Source organism: Pinus tabuliformis, chromosome 2_1, assembly GCF_031772625.1.
Source record: "Pinus tabuliformis cultivar Carrire ecotype Pingquan chromosome 2_1, CPIR1, whole genome shotgun sequence".
Classification (NCBI taxonomy): Eukaryota; Viridiplantae; Streptophyta; class Pinopsida; order Pinales; family Pinaceae; genus Pinus; species Pinus tabuliformis.
This window is the reverse complement of record NC_142299.1, coordinates 845,150,461-845,169,866: the sequence shown is the minus strand read 5'-3', so window position 1 is coordinate 845,169,866 and position 19,406 is coordinate 845,150,461. Positions and strand designations below refer to the sequence as shown.

The 19,406-nt window shown below is 41.5% G+C and overlaps 1 protein-coding gene across 6 annotated transcripts in view; it reads left to right on the top strand.

Annotated features, from left to right (window-relative positions):
- Window positions 1–19,406, top strand: part of LOC149203292 (DNA-directed RNA polymerase III subunit 1-like) — a 450,745-nt gene that overhangs the window by 33,468 nt on the left and 397,871 nt on the right. For all 6 annotated transcript variants that reach the window (XM_089403379.1, XM_089403376.1, XM_089403378.1 and 3 more), the window contains exons 6-12: window positions 12,752–12,951; window positions 13,079–13,185; window positions 13,273–13,372; window positions 16,119–16,337; window positions 16,452–16,600; window positions 16,800–16,941; window positions 17,123–17,263. In XM_089403379.1, the coding sequence (XP_089259505.1) occupies window positions 12,752–12,951; window positions 13,079–13,185; window positions 13,273–13,372; window positions 16,119–16,337; window positions 16,452–16,600; window positions 16,800–16,941; window positions 17,123–17,263 (1,058 nt within the window). The remainder of the gene's footprint in view (window positions 1–12,751; window positions 12,952–13,078; window positions 13,186–13,272; window positions 13,373–16,118; window positions 16,338–16,451; window positions 16,601–16,799; window positions 16,942–17,122; window positions 17,264–19,406) is intronic.

The following is a 19,406-nucleotide window of genomic DNA, read 5'->3' as shown; positions in this document are numbered from 1 at the left end:
ACGACCACAGGGTGACTCACCCTCCCCTGGTGGTGCGCACTGAAACAAGATGATTTGCTCTCTTGTGGGACAAGATGATTTGCTCTCTTGTGGGACAAGATGATTCGCTCTCTTGTGTAGCAGGATGATTGGTTCTCTTGTGAGGCCTGGATTGATGTGTTCTCCATGGCGATTGTAGCAGGATTGATGTGTTCTCCTGTGAGGCCTGGATTGATTTGTTCTCCATGGCGATTGTAGCAGGATTGATGTGTTCTCCTGTGAGGCCTGGATTGATGTGTTCTCCATGGCAGCCTGGATTGATGAGTTCTCCATGGTGATTGTAGCAGGATTGATGTGTTCTCCTGTGAGGACAGGATTGATTAAGTTCTCCTGTCGAGGCTTCCTACCCATGCAGTCTGGGACTCATGGGAAGTACCTCTCATCTGATCAATGAGCAGGGAAATGAAGTTAGGGACCATAGTAATACCGATGGACGCATCGTTGTATCTACTGTACTCCCTATGCTAGGATGTCCTCCATTGATCTGGGATCAATGATATTGGTCTAGGACCAGTGGTAGGAGTTGTACATGCTATGACGCTGACTTCGGGTCGGCTGAGACTGGTCTGGGACCAGTGGTACATACTCCGAGACTGACTTCGTGTCAGTGCAGTACTGGTCTGGGACCAGTGAGAGTGGTACATACTATGACGCTGACTTCGGGTCGGTTGAGACTGGTCTGGGACCAGTGGTACACTCTCTGAGACTGCGATACTGGTCTGGGACCAGTGGTAGGAGTGGTACTTACTATGAAGCTGACTTCGGGTCAGTTGAGACTGGTCTGGGACTAGTGGTATGCACTCTGAGACTGACTTCAGGTCAGTAGAGAATGATATGACTCATTCTCGATCAATTCTTCTTCTTCATAGTTCAGCGGAGATGAGCAGAGCAGAGCAGAGCCAGTAGAGCAGAGCCAACAGAGCAAAGCTAGCAGAGCTGAGCTGAGCAGAGCAGAGCCAGTAGAGCTGAGCAGAGCAGAGCCAGCAGAGCCAGCAGCGCTGAGCAGAGCAGAGCTAGCAGAGCCAGCAGCGCTGAGCAAAGCAGAGCCGAGCCAGCAGAGCTAGGCAGAGTAGTGCAAGGCACTAATGGCAGAGATAGTATAGTCGTACATATGGATCAGCGGATGGAGTTCTCCCTAGTTGAGAGGGAGTGTTAAATTGGCAACTAGGGCCAAACTCCATGTGGGTTAGCTTATTTCTGGCAGCTGATATTTTTATTGGATCCCTCTCGTCGAGAGGTGTAGGATTGATCCAAAGATCATCCGATTCCGATAAGTATTTATGGAGATATGAATTTATTTTGTTTATGTAATTATTATCAAGCCGACCAGCTCTTATGTAGGCTCTAGAAGCCCAGCCGACGTGTCTATTCAACCTCTACGTTTTTAGTATAAATAGAGGAGGACTTGAAGTCATTTGGTGAGATATTCTTGAGTGATCTCTTCCTCTCCACGTCTTGGGTTTTTGGAGAAGGAGGGACACTAAAGAATACGCTGGCCTAGCTACAGATGATGCCCTAACCCTATCCACTGTAAATAGAGACATATACGCAGGCATATGAGGATGATATATGTAGCAAACGGAGACCTCATTAGCAGTGAAGTGCAAGCCCTCTATGTTATCAAGAAAAGGCTTTCTATAAGCTGTCTAAGGGAGCTTCAACGCAGATCAAAGGAGGCCCTAATTCTCTGTCCTAGAGGGAGACCTAGCCGCAGTAAAGGAGGCATATTCACAGCTGAAGGAGAAGCTCTCTTACGCTGTTCTAAATACCCTAGCCGCAGGTCATGAAAGGACCTTAACTTACTGTCACAAGAGACCCTCAAACACAACATCCACAGCAATATATATATATATATATATATGCACAGGTCATGAAGCAATATATGTATGAACAGCTGGGATTACGCAGAAGATATATACGCACAGCATCCACAGCAATATATATATATATATGCACAGGTCATGAAGATACATATACGCAGCAAATGGAGGAGACCTTATATGCTGTATAACGCAGTCAATGAATGGTAACACACAAACCGTCTGATCTGCTATTCTTGAATGAATTAAGGCAACAACAATGTCACTTTGGTTATCAGTCCCGGATGTCTCTGAGGTACAGTTGTAACCTAACCTAGGAGGTGTGATGAGGACGCTGTAAACAACAGTAATGAGGATTACGTTGGGTGCCATCTCAATAAGTTTCAGTGTTTCTCATACCTGTAAAAGGAGACATACAATCTCAACAGTCATTACTATATTTAGATCTAGTATCAAGATAACAATGATCATGGGCAGCATGACAGATGAGATCATGGGCAGCATGAAGTATAATAATCATGGGCAGAATGATAGATGAGATCATGGGCAGCATGATGTATGAGAGCATGGGCAGCATGAAGCAGGATGATTAGTGCAGCGTGGTGCAGTACACTGTAAGGTACAACAAATGGACGAGATGCAGAATGATGATAGGTGAAGGAGTCACCTTGAGAATCAGTTGAAACAGAATGTCTTCAACTGATCTCATCATTATACACAATGATCTACACTAGATCTAGATAAGTCAAAGTGTTGACTTCTGTTGTAAATGTACTCTCTCTCTCTCTATCTCTTTCTCTGCTGAACTTTGAAGATAAAAGAAGATTTGATCAAAGGGTTTCCCCACACATTGTGGGGTTTGTCCCTGGCTTGCGCCATATCTTGTGTCCTCTTGTCTTGGCTTGTCTTCTGCATATTATATTTATGTTCTATCTGCAGTTTATCGTAATGCTGATGTGATTGCTAACTGTGAAAATTTAAATAAATTGCTCTAGCATAGAACATACCAAAACTTAACAAAACTCCTGTAGAATAGCCTCCCTAAGGCGGGCACGTATGGTCCCCCGAATTAGAGGTTGAATCTCCTGCTTGAGAGACTCATGGCTAAACAGCTAGTAGACTCGCTAAACAACAAAGTGAACAAATCTGTGTTTGTTTGCAAATGTCAAAAGATCAAAACAAAATGAGAGCTGATCTCTCTTTATAACTCCTTGGCCCCCCTTAGCCTCATGTGGGCCCCTCCATCCACCCATACGATTCTCCCTCCAAGCATATCAAATGGCTAATTCGAACTCCTATGTGGGTGGCCCCCACATTCCATGAGCAGCTAAATAAAGTCAATTTGGTCCATAATTGCCTAAGTCGAAAGTGTGGGGCCCTCTTCCTTAGTAAAAAATGTGCATAATTGTGTAGCAGCAACCTGTTACTAGTGTGTTTGAGAAGGGACATGACACAACACATCGAGACTCCAGGAGGACTGCCACCTAACCTTGCTGCAAGTCACTTCTGTAGCATGTACACGGGTTGATCCAATTTGTTCTCTGGGTAGGCCTAATTCCCAAGCTCCAAACTGCCAAGCTAGCAGTCACCTTTGTCCATCAAGGTGCTGCACTTCGGCACCATTATTCACATGCCTGTCGATCCTTGGGGTACTCCACTAAAAGTTGTGCCTTCCAATCACGACAAATGTTGATGAGTGAAAGTGTCGGTGGCCTCTTGGATATGGCATTTGCCACTATGTTTTGCTTGCCCTTGACATACTCTATGTTGAATTTGTAGGCCTGAATCCTACTGACCCACTTTTGTTGCCTCTCATTGAGGACCTTCTACTCCAAAAAGTGGTGAAGACTATTATGATCAGTCTTCACTTTGAACCTGTTGCCCACCAAGTATCGTCGGAATTTGGCCAACGCATGCATGATGGCCAACATCTCCTTGTCATAGATAGAATACAACCTCTCATGACTAAGGAGCTTCCGACTCTCAAAAGCTATCGGGTGGCCTCCTTGTGACAACACTACACCAATGCTTTCACCTGATGCATCACACTCCAAGGTGAATGGTTCTGTGAAATCGGGGAAAGCCAATACTGGACAACTGCTCATCAACTCCTTGAGGTGCTCAAATCTTGCATGTGCCCTATTTGTCCATGTGAATGCCCCCTTCATAGTCAGATTTGTGAGGGGTGCCACTAATTGTGAAAAGCCCTTTACGAACTTCCTGTAGTATGTGCAAATTCCCACAAACCCCCTCAATTCGGTCACATTTTGGGGTACTAGCCAGTCTCAAATGGCTCTAATCTTCTCCTCATGCACCCACACTCCATCCTCTCCAATAATGTTCCCCAAAAAGAGCATCTCGGTCAACCCAAATTCACACTTGGACAACTTTGCATCGAACTGCTACCCCTCCAAGATGTGAAGCACCTCCTTTATATGCTGTAGGTGCTCCTCCCATGTCCTGTTGTAAATCAGTATGTTGTCAAAGAACACCAACACGAACCTGCGCAACTGCTTGCGGAACAAATTGTTCATGCAGGACTAGAAGGTGCCTTGGTCAGCCCAAAGGGCATAACTAAGAACTCAAAATGGCCATAGTGACACTTGAAAGTTGTCTTAGGGATATCCTGATCCCTCACCGGAGTTTGATGGTACCCTGAGCATAAATCTATCTTAGAGAAGTATTTAGCTCCTCTAAGCTCATCCATAAGCTCATCTATGCGGGGAATGGGGTACCGATTCTTTAAGGTCTTCTTATTAAGGGCCTAGTAGTCAATGCACATCTGCAATGTACCGTCCTTCTTCTTCACTAGAACAACTGATGAAGCGAAGGGGCTAGAGCTGGGCCTAATGTGTCCCAATGCCAACAACTCCTAGATAGCTCGCTCAATCTCATCCCGATAGGCCTTGGGATGCCTGTATGGGGTCGTAATGACTGCTTGCTCCCCTGGCTCCAACTCAATGGCGTGCTCAAACCCCCTGTCAGGTGGTTGAACTGGTGGGATGTGTCCAAACACTGATGGGTATCTGTCTAGAATGGCCTGGATGTCCGGGTGTGGTGGTTTGGGCCCGCCCCCTACATCAGATATCTTGAGCTCTACAACCCACTCTATATCCCCATGTCTCAAGTCTGCCTCCATCCTGTCATTGGCATTGTTTGTGGGTGATATGAATGCATGACCCTCAACAAAACCGACTTCCTATCTGGCCCTGTGAAATCCATCTCCAATTTCCGCCAATCAGTGGTAACATGCCCCAAAGCGTAGAGCCACTTAAGACCAAGCACCACATTGGTGTTTGACACTTCGACCACAAAGAAATGGCCCATCATCGAATAGTTCCCCATCACCACTGTCACCCTCGAAACGTATCTAGTGCACTGCATGGTGTGGTCTCCTGGCACCAAAACAAAGAAGCCCTCAAATGAATCTGTGCGTATGTCCCTCCTCTCCACCATCTGGGCATCTACAAAATTGTGGTTTGTCCCATTGTCTACTAACACTGAAACATGTTGTTGTAGGTCAGATTCACCTTGCCCCACGTTGCTGTCCTGCACCATGTCCCTGATCCTTAGCGTGAGGTACTTCAGCACTCCCCGTAGTGAAGCGATAACCCCTACTGCCGGCAAGAAAGGAGCCCCTCCTAGTAGGGGTGATGTGCCTCCTCTTGCTCCTCCTGTTGCCTGTGGCTCATCATCACCAATGCCTATCTCCTGCTCTGCCTCATCCTCTGACTCACTTTCAAAAAACACCTCTATGTAGTAGGCCTTGCCCTTGGTACATCTGTGACCTGGTTCCCACGACTCCTGGTAAGTGAAGCACAACTTCCCCCTGTGGAGGTCTCTCTGCGTCTGATCATCTAATTGCCCACGCCCTTGGAAATCTCGCTATGGTGGAGGTCTACTGTCATGACCGCTTTATGGGAAAGGAGCTCGGGGTGGAATTGACACCCTAGCCTTGGGGATTGCGTCCTGCAAATCCTTGGCACAAGATACTGGCTCCTGTAAATTGTTGGGCCTGCGGGACGTCACTAGCCCACACAGCAGCTTAACCAAGTCCTCAACAAAGGTGTAGACCCTCCTGGCGTCCAACAAGTCCGACACCATCACTGATACTCCCAAGAACTCTCCTATGTAGTGCTCAACCCATGGAACCTCCAGTAGTGTGCTGCCTCCTCCAAGTGCAAAGTAGCCATTTTAATGGCTTCTACCTCCGTCATCTGACTAAGTTGAAAGTATGTGTCCAACTTCTCAACACATGCCCTAGCCGTGCACTTGGATGAACCATCAAAAGTGGGGAGGTACATCCTCCCAATAGTACGATGCAACTCCTAATTCTGCATCACTGTGCCCCATACGCCCTTGCCCTTTTCATTCTGCTTGAACTGGTGAAAATCTCGGAAGGACAATGCAGCTCGAAAATCCTGCTCCATAGACTGCCACTCCCGAAAGTATTCTCCCATAGGCATGTCGTCCTGACTAGCCTATTCACCAGCTCTTGAGGGCAAGAATGTGGGCAACATAGTCCTGGTTGTCCCACTAAAATCTGTGGGTGAGTCAGGGGGGAATGGTGGTCATACTAGTGGGAAAATCCTAGTGAATGGCCCTGTCCCGGTTCTGTTGCTTGATCTCATCCAACATCTCCTTCTGTCCATTGGCCAAGTCCTTGAAGGCTTGTAAGAGGCTCTCAAAATCTGCCTCCTCTTTTCTCAATGGCTCCCCTATGTCTACCTTCTCTATTGCCTGTTTTGGTGTCTCCGTGTCAGATGTGATTTCCAACTCTCTCTCCTGTCTCCTATACCTCTGCTTCTTGTAGGTAACGTTATGCTTTTCCTCTAGGGTCATAGGAATATCCCCACGGTTGAGCCAAGACTAGAGCTCTGATACCACTGTAATATTCCTAAGGGAAAATTAACAGTGATAAACAAAGCATCAACAGTACATGCAACACAAATTTCGCACAAGAAATTAAACATCTAGAAATACTCCAAAAATTGCGCCAATTTGAGCCATTTTCATTATAAATCAATGGGGGTACATTATAAGTATGGAATGAATGCACCTGGGCTTGCCAAAGGCAAGCTAAATAAGTCCTAGGTGAAGAAAACAAGTGTCCGGATGCTGGAAAGATACCCCCCTCAAGAAAACTGCAATGCTGGCTGGTAAGGATCTCCTGTTTGGCCCTCCTCCAGTGCTCAAAAAATTCCGAGAAATTAACCTCGGTCTCTCCTCAAATAACCCACGAAAACCTAGGAAGGGTTTGGCCTATGTCTGACCTCTGAATTTACCCCCAATTTCCACGTGCTCCGGTAATTCAACCCACCTGGAAATGCCACCACTCAGCTCCTCCAAAATGATGGCAACTGCTAGCCAAACTCCCCTTCCGATGCCTCTACAAATCTCAGCTCAATCCAGCCCCAAATGTCCATCCACCCAACTCCCACGTGTGGCCCTGAGATTGCCTCTGCGCAGGCCCACAGACCCTGAAATGGTGTCAGTGCTACAGCAAAAATTCCACTGAAATGTGCCCGGCTATCACTCCAAATCTTCAGCAAAGAATGGTCCAAGGCTCTCCCAGAAAGCCCAACAAGTTTGCTGCTCCACAATCAGCTCTCCCAGGAAGTGTGTGCTTCTCTCCTACGCCCAAACTGCAGAATAATTCCCTCGAAATACCTGATGCAACACGTGGAACAATTCCCAAATAGTGCAGGTCTTCCTCCTTGGGTTGGCACTCGAAGTCCACCATAGGTAGGGTGAGAATCTCGCTTTGGAATCTCCTGTGCTGAACAACGCTTGCAGACATGGCTCAACAGTTCAAGCGTGCTTGGTAACTTTGATTAGCAAAGGTTCAAAAGCCCCAAACTGATGTATGCTTCTCCTATTTATCCTTGAACCTTCTTTTTCCCTTGTGGGTCCCATGGAACAATTTCCTTGTGCCTTTCTCCCTCCAAGGCTGCGAATTGGCTAGGAGTGTGTATTTCCCTTTTGGGGTGGCCTCCACCATCCACTAAGAAATCGATTTGTCCTTCTTCCCCTATGTTGGTGCCTTAACCAAAATTGCAAGTGGGGCCCTTCAACCCACTTCCTCCTAAGTCAAAGACCAAAATTATCAAGATTGAGCAAAATTGTAATTTCACTTAGCAATAGTGCTAAGTGGGAATATCACACAACCATTTGAAAGTGGCATGCGCTAGATCCTTCGTTCCTCTGTTTTCTTCAACATCCACGCATCAGACAGGCTTGGTTGCTTGAACAGGAACAACTCAAGGCCTAGTTGCCTGAACAAAAATAACTTGAGGCTCGGTTGCCCGAACTGGAAGAGCTTGAGGTTGGGTTGCCTGAATTGGAAGAATTCAGGGGGTCATGTCTCTTTCATTTTGTTCTCCTCTTCCTGGGGGTCTTGCATTTAGTGGTCTGATCCTTGTCCTCCTGTTGATGTTATTCTCACTTATTCTTGGTATGTTCGGCATACTGTCATCCTCATCATCAGGTATAACATTTAGTGTTGCTGTTGAAGTCCCAACACCTGTAATTCCAACAGAAGTGTGATGAGCAGCGGGACTTGTTAATTGCATTTCGTGTTGCTGTTCTTCTTCTTCTCTTATTCTGATCACCTTATACTGAATAATTTATGTTTTGTTGTCTTGATGTTGATGTTTTATTGTTGTTATTTTGAGCATTTTCTTGCTCTCTTCTTTGTTGCTCATCTCTTTTCATATCTGAAATGGATGGATGTGATTGCTCCGAGGTAATAATCAATGAACATAACTGTGTAATGATAATAATAATTAGAATAAAAATGGAAGGCTCTAGGTCATAGTGGGGAATCCTTTCCTCCACTATTACTCTCATTCTTAGATTGGGTCGCACATCTTTTGGCTTGTACAGAGCTTTCACCGAGTCTCGATCGTAGGTGAGGTTAAGCACAGGGATTTAAATTGGATCCAAAATGAATTCCCTTGAAATTAGACAGAAAAACTTGCTGGGGATTTCTTTATAATTATCTGCATCATTAATATCTTGGCCTTCCATCCTTGTTTAAGTCATAATGACCTTAACACAATGTGCTCATTGTCCGAAGGGTTTTCAAGGACGATTCATTGAATAAACTTCCTTCTGGCGTTGACCTAAATGGATCATAGACATCTGCATTCGCTGCTTTATTGTCCACCATTATAATTAAACTGGATCCATCTTGGCTAGCAGCATTCTGTGCAGGGCTATAGGCTGGAGTAGAGGCAGAAGACACTGCTTTCTCTAATTCTTTATTAACTTCTTTCTCATCAAATTTGGTTGAATCTTCTTCCTGGTTAGAATGTTCTTCAATGTGAGCCTGTTTCATGTTAATGTTGATTTCTATTGCAGGTGCTGAATCTAGCATCTTAAGCTCCTTGTACCATTTTTAATTAATTCTTTGATTTCTTGTAGCAATTCTTTTTTTGATTGATTTATTTCCCTTAATTCATTGAAAAATGTTTTGGTTTCTGTAATTTATGGATCTAAAAACATACTGGTAGCCAAAACTTGGCTCTGATACCAATGTAAAAACAGTTCCTGTTCGTATTTAAAAGACAATATATTTGTAATTGTATAAATGCATTGATATATAAATAATTGATAGAATGAGTAAGAACGATGAATATTACAATGAGGCTCACGTTATGAATACTTAGGCGGGGGTGCCTTTTCACTAATGGACATGGCTTTCTGATAAGATACATCTTTTCATTAAATAACTTATCATTATTTATTATTATTATTATGTTCATAACATTCTAAAACCATAGTAGTTAAGTTTCATAACAAAACCTAGATATTTAATCTCTTTATTAAAAACAATGTTTTTGAATGGTAAAATTCTGAGTAGCCACCTTTTGTGAGTTGGGGTTGGACATCGCAAGAAATGGAAGATTTGTGAGTGTCTACATGCCTATTGAACTACAATATAAATTGTAAATTCAGTATTTCTATGTATTTCACAGCCTTCCTAAGAGATCTATTCCCAAACAACAACACATCATCCACTAAGAACAAGTGGGATAGGACCGATGATCTTCCAAGTCTGATGCCTTGTATGTTGATAGCTCGATTGAGATATTATACATTAATAAGAGGGGTGAATAGAGGGAAACCATGTCTAAACCCCTTGGTTTGAAAACACTGCAGGCAGATCCATTAATCAAAACTGTAAATGAAACTGAGGAAAGACAAGCAACAATCCATCGAACCATAGGAGGAAACCTACCTGTATGAACTAGGATCAGTCTGAAATCTAAGCTACTGGAATGATCATATGTCTTAGATAAATCCAACTTGATAACCATAATGAGCTTCTTGGGTTTGAGTGTATGTGCGAATAAAAGTAGGGGAACTTTGTGTGTGCATGTGCATGTATTTATGTATGCATGAATAGATGTGGGGGAGAAGCTATTTAATTAAATTGTGTTGAGTGATGTCATGATTGATCAAAATCAATGGTCACTTGGGTAGCTGGTAGATGTGATCGTGAGTGTGATCAAAAGAGCAAAAATGAGAGATAAGCATGAGCAGTTAGTGGGAGTTTTGTATATATGCCAAGGCTGTGAATGTCATGTAAGACTTGGGAGAGGTTGGACGGGACATAATCAACAACACTAGCTTTGGTGGACTCAAGAATAATAACTTCTGAGGATGATCTACTTGGACCTAAGGATCTTTTTTCCCATGATTTATTTTTGTACTTGTATGCAATTCTCTATTAGTTGCGCCTCTACATTCTTGGACCTTTATGGTTGCGTACTGTTGTAAATTTTCTTAATGGAGATTTGTATGCAGATGATTATGATGATTGTTTCATAAGGTAGTTGGCTGTCCAAGCAGAAGCAGTAAGATGAACCTGGTCTGGTGTATGAAGGGGCCTGATAGTTGTTTTGTACTTGATTCTTCCATCTGTTTTCCTGTACACCTTCTTTGTGGGTCTTATTCTCACATAAATTAAATAGGGAGTTATGTCATGAGTTATGTCTGGCAGTAGTGATGTTTAGCAGTCTGTGTGTTGTGCTGTAGATAACCTCTGGTTCCTTGTTTATGTTGGAAATAATACTGGGGGGGGGGGGGGGGGGGTGAATCAGTGTTATCAGGTCAATTATTTTTCATTTTACAATCAGATTTGTATACGCTACTTCAGTTAGTAAAAACCGCGTATGTACGCAACTGCAGTTAAGGAAACTAGCGTATAACCAGCAGACTTGTAATTTAAATTATTCTTCAGATGTTGATCATTAATCTGTGCATCAAACCATATAAACAGTAACCAGGAACAGTAAAACAGAACAGGCAGTCACACATAAGAACACAAGATATAAGGTGGAAACCCAATGTGGGTGAAAACCACCTGCTGCAATTTGTCTCTATCTTCTTTTAATTAGAAACTTCTTTTTACAATGTTTCTGTACTGGTGCAGTCTTATACCAGTATGCAGGCTGCTACCTGTAGAAGGCTACAACCTTCTCTCGTTCTCCAGCTTCTCCTGGAAGGGAGCTACAACCCCCTTAGCTCTTGTACTAGCTGAGGTACTAGTATGTAGGTGCTGACCTACAGAAGGCTACAACCTTCTCTTTTCTTCCAGGGACCACGTTTCATATATTTTCAGACTGGATCCATCAATCAAACATCAAGTATATCTGAATCAACCAATCTCCTTTGTATAAACCAATACTGAATCAACCAATCACTTATCAGAAAGCTATAACCAAAATACAGTAACAATAACCAGACACCAATCCTGAACCCAGAACATTGCAGTAATAAACAAAAGCAGCTATTTCATGAGACGTGCGCTACTTCAAAATGTAGAAACCTGCGTACATACGCTGCTGTATTAAGGCCAACTAGCATATACGCTGTCTTCATTTACTGAACCGACGTGTATACGCGCCTCTGATGTGCCGAACCTGCCTACAGATCTATAAAAGATAATTTACCCTTTTCACTTATTCAGACATCAGTTATACCTAGAGTATCAGATTTATAGATCTAATCATGCGCCAAATATAACAAATCAAAATCACACAAAGATACTACTATTGAAGCCTTAGGATCTTGACCCATCAATAGAACTTATTCATCTTTTAGCGCTCAAGTTCCTCCTTGGTTCAGATCCAGCAATGCACCATAAACTAATTCTAGATCTTGCTCTTCATAAGATATTCAATGCTTGAGTGAATGCCTTTGCCTAATGATCTCCTTCCCCTTTTATAGTCTTAGGCCTTACTCAATACCATGGTCCAAAACCACTGAGAACCAATACTTGGGGTGCAATACCTGGGTTTAATACTTTGGACGAGATACCAAGGTCCAAAACCATAGGTTCAAATACCAAGGACTAAATACCATGGACCAAAAATAAGTTTTCCCACATGTACGCGCTTTTCCTTGCATGAAAGTGCGTGCATACGTATACGTGCCTTTTGATCGGCAATCCCACGTGTATACGCGATCTGGTTAAGAGGAACCTGCGTATATCTCTTTTTCTTTCATTCTGAGAGCCTGAACTGAGATCTTCCATTTGAGTGAGTTGCCATCAAGGACAACACCTGTGCCATAGTGCCAAACCTGTGACACAATGCCAACAGTTTATTGTTTAATCAAAATGTGCTCAAAGGCCGAAGAAAACATTGAGCTTCAACTTTTTTTTAGTTACAGTGGAAGAAATTATATTTTTTTTTCTTTTTGCTTTTATCTACATTTTGTTTGAAGGTATTGGTTACAGTCAAAAAAATAATATGTTTTGTGTTTTTCTAAATTTTGTTTAAAACTATTATGAAATAGAGAATATTTGCTAACAGGTACCTGGTATAGCTTTCTGCATTGGGCACATGCTCTTGGTGTGAAATGGACTGTTGTCTTTGCTGCAGGAACTGTGAAGAAGTTGACCTCAACTTTGCGTATAGCTCATGAGAAGTATTCCAAGGTACCCGATGTTAGAAATGATTACCAGTCAGAACTAATGGAAGCAGTGAAACAGAACAAAGAAATAAAACCATATTTGAATAAAATTCAAGATGATCTTACTCCCATTAAAGTTCTCAACCTTTTTGAAAGGATGACAGATGAGGTAAGATTTTTTTTGAAAGCTGCTTGAAATTTTTCATTGAGAGGTATTTATATTTGGAAATGATATTAGAAAGAGATGTCAATTATACGGTTCAGTATTGTTTGACAGGAGTCATTTGGAATGGCAGGATTGTGAAGTTCTATATCTTTATGATAGGCCTGAGAAGCTTATTGTAACACATTTGACAGTTCCCCCTGTGGCCATTCGTCCTTCAGTAGTAACAGATGGTGGAAGGTCAGTACTTCATGTTGATCACAATTCAAACATACATCCCATCTAAGTTCATGGTTCCTAGTTCTGAACTTTCCAGGTTTCGTGCAGTAATGAAGATGATATTACAATGAAGCTGCAACATATCATGAGCAGTAATCTGGCCTTACATGCACACTTGGAAAGTGGCAGTCCTTTAGTGAATTGTATGGTAAGTGGTAAGAGATAAAGTCAGCATCATACAGGACTTATCATATTGATCATGGTTACAATACTCTGTTTTCTTGTATTGCAGTCAAGAGCAATCAGTCTCTGGTGGTATACAGTGCTAAGGTTTAGCTAAGGAAACCATTTCATATAATGAAACATGTCCTGTATGCTTGTATTTTTTTCTTTTCTTTTCTTTTTTAAGGTAGTTTTCATTCTCCTAGAGGAGTAAACAGTATAGATAACAACATCAACTATAAATAGACAATCTGAAAATTAAATGTGCCAATACACAATGTTGGACAGCTCAAAAATTCATATACATGTATCAAAATGAAGTTCATGTACATACCAAAGCCTCATCCCAAGGTTTGTGCAAAATCCTCCAGTGCTCCAAAATCTTAGCTAGGGAAAAGTTAAAACCATGAAAAACCCTAGCTACACCAAAGTTCCTCCACAAACTAGTATCTCACTAGTACGATTCCTTGGATCCAAGCAAGACATCTCCCTTCTCTTCTTCTAAGCATAAGATTGTTCTCCCCTAGGGTTTCTCACAAACCATAGCTCCTTAGTCTTCGTAGGGTAAGGTTCTAGGTTGAGCATATTCAAAGAATCCTCCAATAATCCTAGTGCTCCAAGATGAAAAGAGAGAAATACAAAGAAGAATCAGAGAGAGAGAGAGAGTAAAGTGATCTTCTCCTCAAATCTCTAAAACATAAGATGATCAAGATGATGATTGAAAAACTTTCCTTCCTTTATATATATGAGAGGTAAGGGGGGCGAACAATACACAAGTGAGTCTAAACCCTTACAAGCAACCTACTACAAACAAATAGACTCATGTGAAGTGCTTCCCACATGTGACACATGTCAAGCTCCAAGGTGATGATGATACACAAGCAATCTTCCAAGTAAATGGTTCTACTCCTCCAAGTGCTCCATTGCGCCAACAGCTCTCCAAAGAAATGTGCCATCTTTGAGTCCAACTGCTTACAAGTCCATTCCCTCAACCAAAGGTAGCCTCCATGTTGATTTTTCAAAGGTGTTCTAATCTGATAAATCATAATTACTTCTTATGATTTCTTAAATTAATCTTTCTTGTGTTCACATTCTTCATAAAGCAATTGCACAGAAGATCTCAACAGTAGAAACAAAAATGCTAGTAGGATCATAAAAAAGACAGCCAAACAAAGGACACAAGTATTTTACCCTGGGAAAATCCACTTGGAGAAAAACCCAGCAACCCTTGGAGAAATTATTCAGTTCAACAAGAGATACAATCTGATCTTTTTCGATCAAAACAAGGTCAGACTTGACCATGACCAAAACTAGGTCAAACCTGGTCAAACACAAATAAGTAGCCTCAGGAATTGTGGTCAACTCCGGCACAGAGAATTTCGGCCTTCCTCAGAGATCTGGTCTGTGTCAGAAGATTCAGTCTGCTATGAACTTGGTCTGCCTCAGATAATTAGGTCTGCCCATAAAAGAATCTTGGTCTGGTGCTTCATGTGTGAACAGGAGAATAAGAGATCCGAATTGCTTTTCGAGGAGGAGGTTGAAGCCTTTATATAGTCTTCTAGGAGGCCGAATGGGTGCCTCTATAAGCTGGGCTGACTTGAACACTTGGAGGGCTGACTTGATACTCTTGGAGCCAAAAGTTCAAATTTAGAAATTCCAAATTCCATCTTTTTGAAGCCGACATGAAGAACATGTCTTTTATTCATTATTACATGTATTTGAAGGGATAATCCATTAATTATGAAGACCGACCATAGCTACAAAATTCAACACATGTAAGTGATCCAAGCAACCCTTTGCTGTCTAGGGCTTGACGCCCTCCTCCACAATGCCCAAATCTCCTCCATTGCAGGGTGCCCTCCATGCAAACGACTCTATTTTCATGTGCCAGCTACATAAAGAAGTGATCATGGTATCACAAGGTCTCCAACCCTTCAAGGAAAAATGTCAATCAAGCATCCATATCAGGTGAAGCAGTCAATGAGCAAGTTACCTTCTGTGTGCAAGTCCATCATGAAACAACCATGGACTCATCGTACAACATGGGTCCCACATCACATGAAGCGCCCCCAAAGCATGGTGTGAACACTTCAACCCTGAAAACTAACAGAGCTGTGTTGTTCTGTGGGGAAACATCTGCTAAGAAGCCCTGTAAGCAGTATAGAGGTCAGAGATTCTGTTTTGATATTCTTTAATCATATTGATGGAATCCATAGAAGGTTTGGAACGAGACTGATTTGTAGCCTTTGGTAGCAAGCCTTGCTACTGCTATGCACTGCCAGATATCTCATTCTATTTAGATTCTGAAAATCATGTGATTGTTATTCATTGTCTGAATGATCTTACTATGCCTGTTTTAGCTATATAATTACTAATATATCTTTTGAAACGAATGCATTTTATGTTTCAATAATTCAAAGGAGCAAAGACAAGATATGCTCTTCCATTTCCTACAGACATGCTCACTCTTCTTACTTATTCTAGCTATATTTGTGTTACAAAATATTCTTTCCATGCAACTAACGGAACTAGTTGTGAAGTGAAAAGATGTCTCATCAAAAGATTGCAACAAATACAAAAGTATTTGTTGAGAAAAAACTTCAGTTGTTGATCGGCATTTTAATTAATCTTTGTTAGAACCTGTCATGTCTACTATTCACTTCCATCTTCGGTTTCATGATATTCAGTGCTTTTGTTTTATCCCTTCTGTAAATTTTGAAATTTCTTTTCAGGAAACCTGGGACTTGCTCCAAGTTCAAGCTGCCATGTATATCAACAGTGACCTTCCAGGTCTACCTCCAGGTATGCAGCCTCCTGGAAAACAATTGCGTGGATTTGTGCAGCGTCTCAAAGGAAAACAGGGTCGGTTTCGAGGAAATCTGTCTGGAAAGCGTGTTGATTTTACTGGACGGACTGTGATTTCCCCTGATCCTAATCTCAAAGTTACTGAGGTTAGTTTCAACAAGGACATATATTAATTAACTGAAGGATGATATTTTTTTGTATCCTATGAAATCGGCATAGCTAAAATTATGGTATTTCCATTTTGACATTGGGTTTTACAGGTAGCTGTGCCAATGTTGATGGCAATGGTCTTGACATATCCTGAAAAGGTTTCACGCTATAATATTGAGAAACTGAGGCAGTGTGTTAGTAATGGACCTTCAAAGTACCCCGGGGCAAATTATGTTATCTCTCTTGATGGTTCAAGACAGTGAGTTTATGTCCTCATAGTGTGCTCTGCATTTGTTTAGTATTTGATTGCTCAATGAAAGTACTTATAATGTTTCTGGAAGTTGATGAAGAACAAAAAGATGATTGATGCAGGAATAGCTCTTTAATAATCTCAATCAAAGGGTGAGAAGAATGCAATATTGGAAATTTATTTAATGTGACTATGGTCGGTAATGTAGATCATTAAAAATTGGGAATCCAAGACGTGTTGCTGCAGAGCTGAAATATGGCTGTATAGTAGAGCGCCATCTTGAGGATGGAGATATTGTACTTTTTAACCGGCAACCAAGTCTTCATCGAATGTCTATCATGTGCCACAGGGTGACATATCACTAATATCAATTTCTTACTGAATCTGAAAATACATCTCTTTTTTAAATTTTATGTAGTTTGTTTCACATGTGTTTTAGTTGCTACACGGGCTTTGGCATAAGCGATATCAAGTTATCTATATTGTTAACCTGTAAATATTTTTTAATTGTCCCCTTCATTTGTTATCCAGGCAAGGGTAATGCCTTGGAGAACTCTCAGATTCAATGAATCGGTCTGCAATCCATACAATGCAGATTTTGATGGAGATGAGATGAATCTACATGTTCCTCAGACTGAAGAAGCCAGAACTGAAGCTCTTATGTTAATGGGGGTAATGAAAGTGTTTCAATTTTTCATTTAGTTCTTAAACACATTTTTGATCCATTCTGTCATATTTGCTCAAGGTTAAACTGTAATGAACACACCCATATATTAACTATGAAATATCCACTATAGATCAATAAATGATTAAAGAAAATGTTTGTGCTGATATGATATGATACTGTATTCAATCTATATTACTGGAAACTCCACTGCAAGGTACCATAAATGCGTTTAAGCATTTTGAAAACCTTTCCTTTTATAAAATTCCTTTGAAACACCACTGAAACATTTCAGTGGCATTTCAGAGTTTTGGAATGTTGTATTGGCTATTTCAACTGACAATTTGGTTAGTGTATAGGTTGTTTAAGTGGATCTTTTGGATGGTAAAACTTAAAAAATAAAAAATAAAACAAAAAGAGTAATGCTAACATGAATTTGTTACAAATCAAGTTATAAATAGAGGGTCTGGGCCCACGTAGTTATCATTCTCTTTGGTTTTATTTCCAAATTTGTAATCCATGAATGGTATTTTTGAATTTTTTTTACCTAGTTCTTATATATATGTGTCTTTTTTTATGTAAGTATGTACTTGACGTATCCTTGTCATGTTGTATCTTGATTTTCTATTTTTTTTTTTTTTCCTTAAGGTATTCTATATGTATCCATTCTCGTATCCATATATGTGTAACTCAGATACAAATGCTACAATGTTAATCATATATACATTGAGGGGTGGTTCACATGAAAGGATGGGACCATTTTTATCATTTTTTTTGTCCAAGGAGAACCTTGTAGAAAAACTCAAGGGATGCTTCCCTACATTTGTGGACATCCCTAGTAAGCTCATCAGTGTAGGTCAATGTGCCTCACCCAGGGGGATTTGAATTGGTCACCTATGGGCACAAGCTAGCTAAATGCCCAATAACATTAGTGACACCCAGTCAAGCTAGGCCCTCGGGCTTAACTTTGGTTGATTTCTCAATTTGTGTGTGTCTGATCTATAGAGAGTGGGCCAATGGCCTGTCCACTGATGGCGGGGGTACAGGCGTAATTGCAAACGTTCAAACCTTGATACAACTTCCTCTAATTCTGGCGGAATCCCTTCGTCTTTCTCAACTGGAGTATCAGTCATCTATTTCTACACTAATTGTTTAATTGATTTTTCCCTCTTTGGCCGCTATAACCAATCCTTTTGTAATTAATAGCCCAAACCTTTGTTATCGGGCACAATTTCATAACAGAGGCACTTAACACTATTGGCCCTGTTTCCCCAAAAGAAATGCGTTAACAGGCAAAATACACCATCGGCGGAGTTATTCCATAAGAAATGGAATAACACTATCGCACTTCGCTATCGACAGTCACAATACTTCGAGCATCACTAGGTTAGCAGACTCGTCCAAGAACCATAGAGTTCCACTAAACCTCCACTAGTTCGGACCCGACGGTGATATAAACCATAGCTTAATAAAACTTGAAATCTGCCTTTAGAAACCCGGAACCATACAACTTAGCCGATTTTCTTTATAAATCGGGCCACAACACTTTAGCGGAAATACATAGAATTACATGGAAAACAACGCGCCAACACAAAAGCCGGACTTTAAAGATTATATACCCGCGTTTATAATTGTCGTCGGCTCCTCTTCTTCACCGTTGATCTATCCAAGATCCAACGGTTACAATACTCCCCGATCTCGAACCTGCTCCACCTCTGTCAACTGTCGATCTCACACCAATAGATCTGACGGCTCACAAACATATCGGCCAGCTAACCTGCGCACCTTAAACCTGCCCGATAAGTGGTTTCTCTCGCTCTCCTCTCCGCTATGTGGCATGTTCTGTATGGAATCGGAGCCCAAACGGTGAATATCGCTTACGGCCTTTCTTGCGCCCGATAACCACTTGGGGTTTCTTCAAACCACTTCGTTAACTGTTGGTTGATTTCCACGCCGAACACCGTTGATCTGCCTCGGTCTCTATCTGTGGTTTTCCCTCTACAAATCTCAACCTTCCGCTTGATATACTCAGAATTTACGATAAACTTAGTTTAAAAGGAAAAACACGGAATTTAACACAATCGACACAGTTTTAACCAATTTCACAAAACACCATTTAAACTTGGAAATTCACAATAAATAGAGATTTCG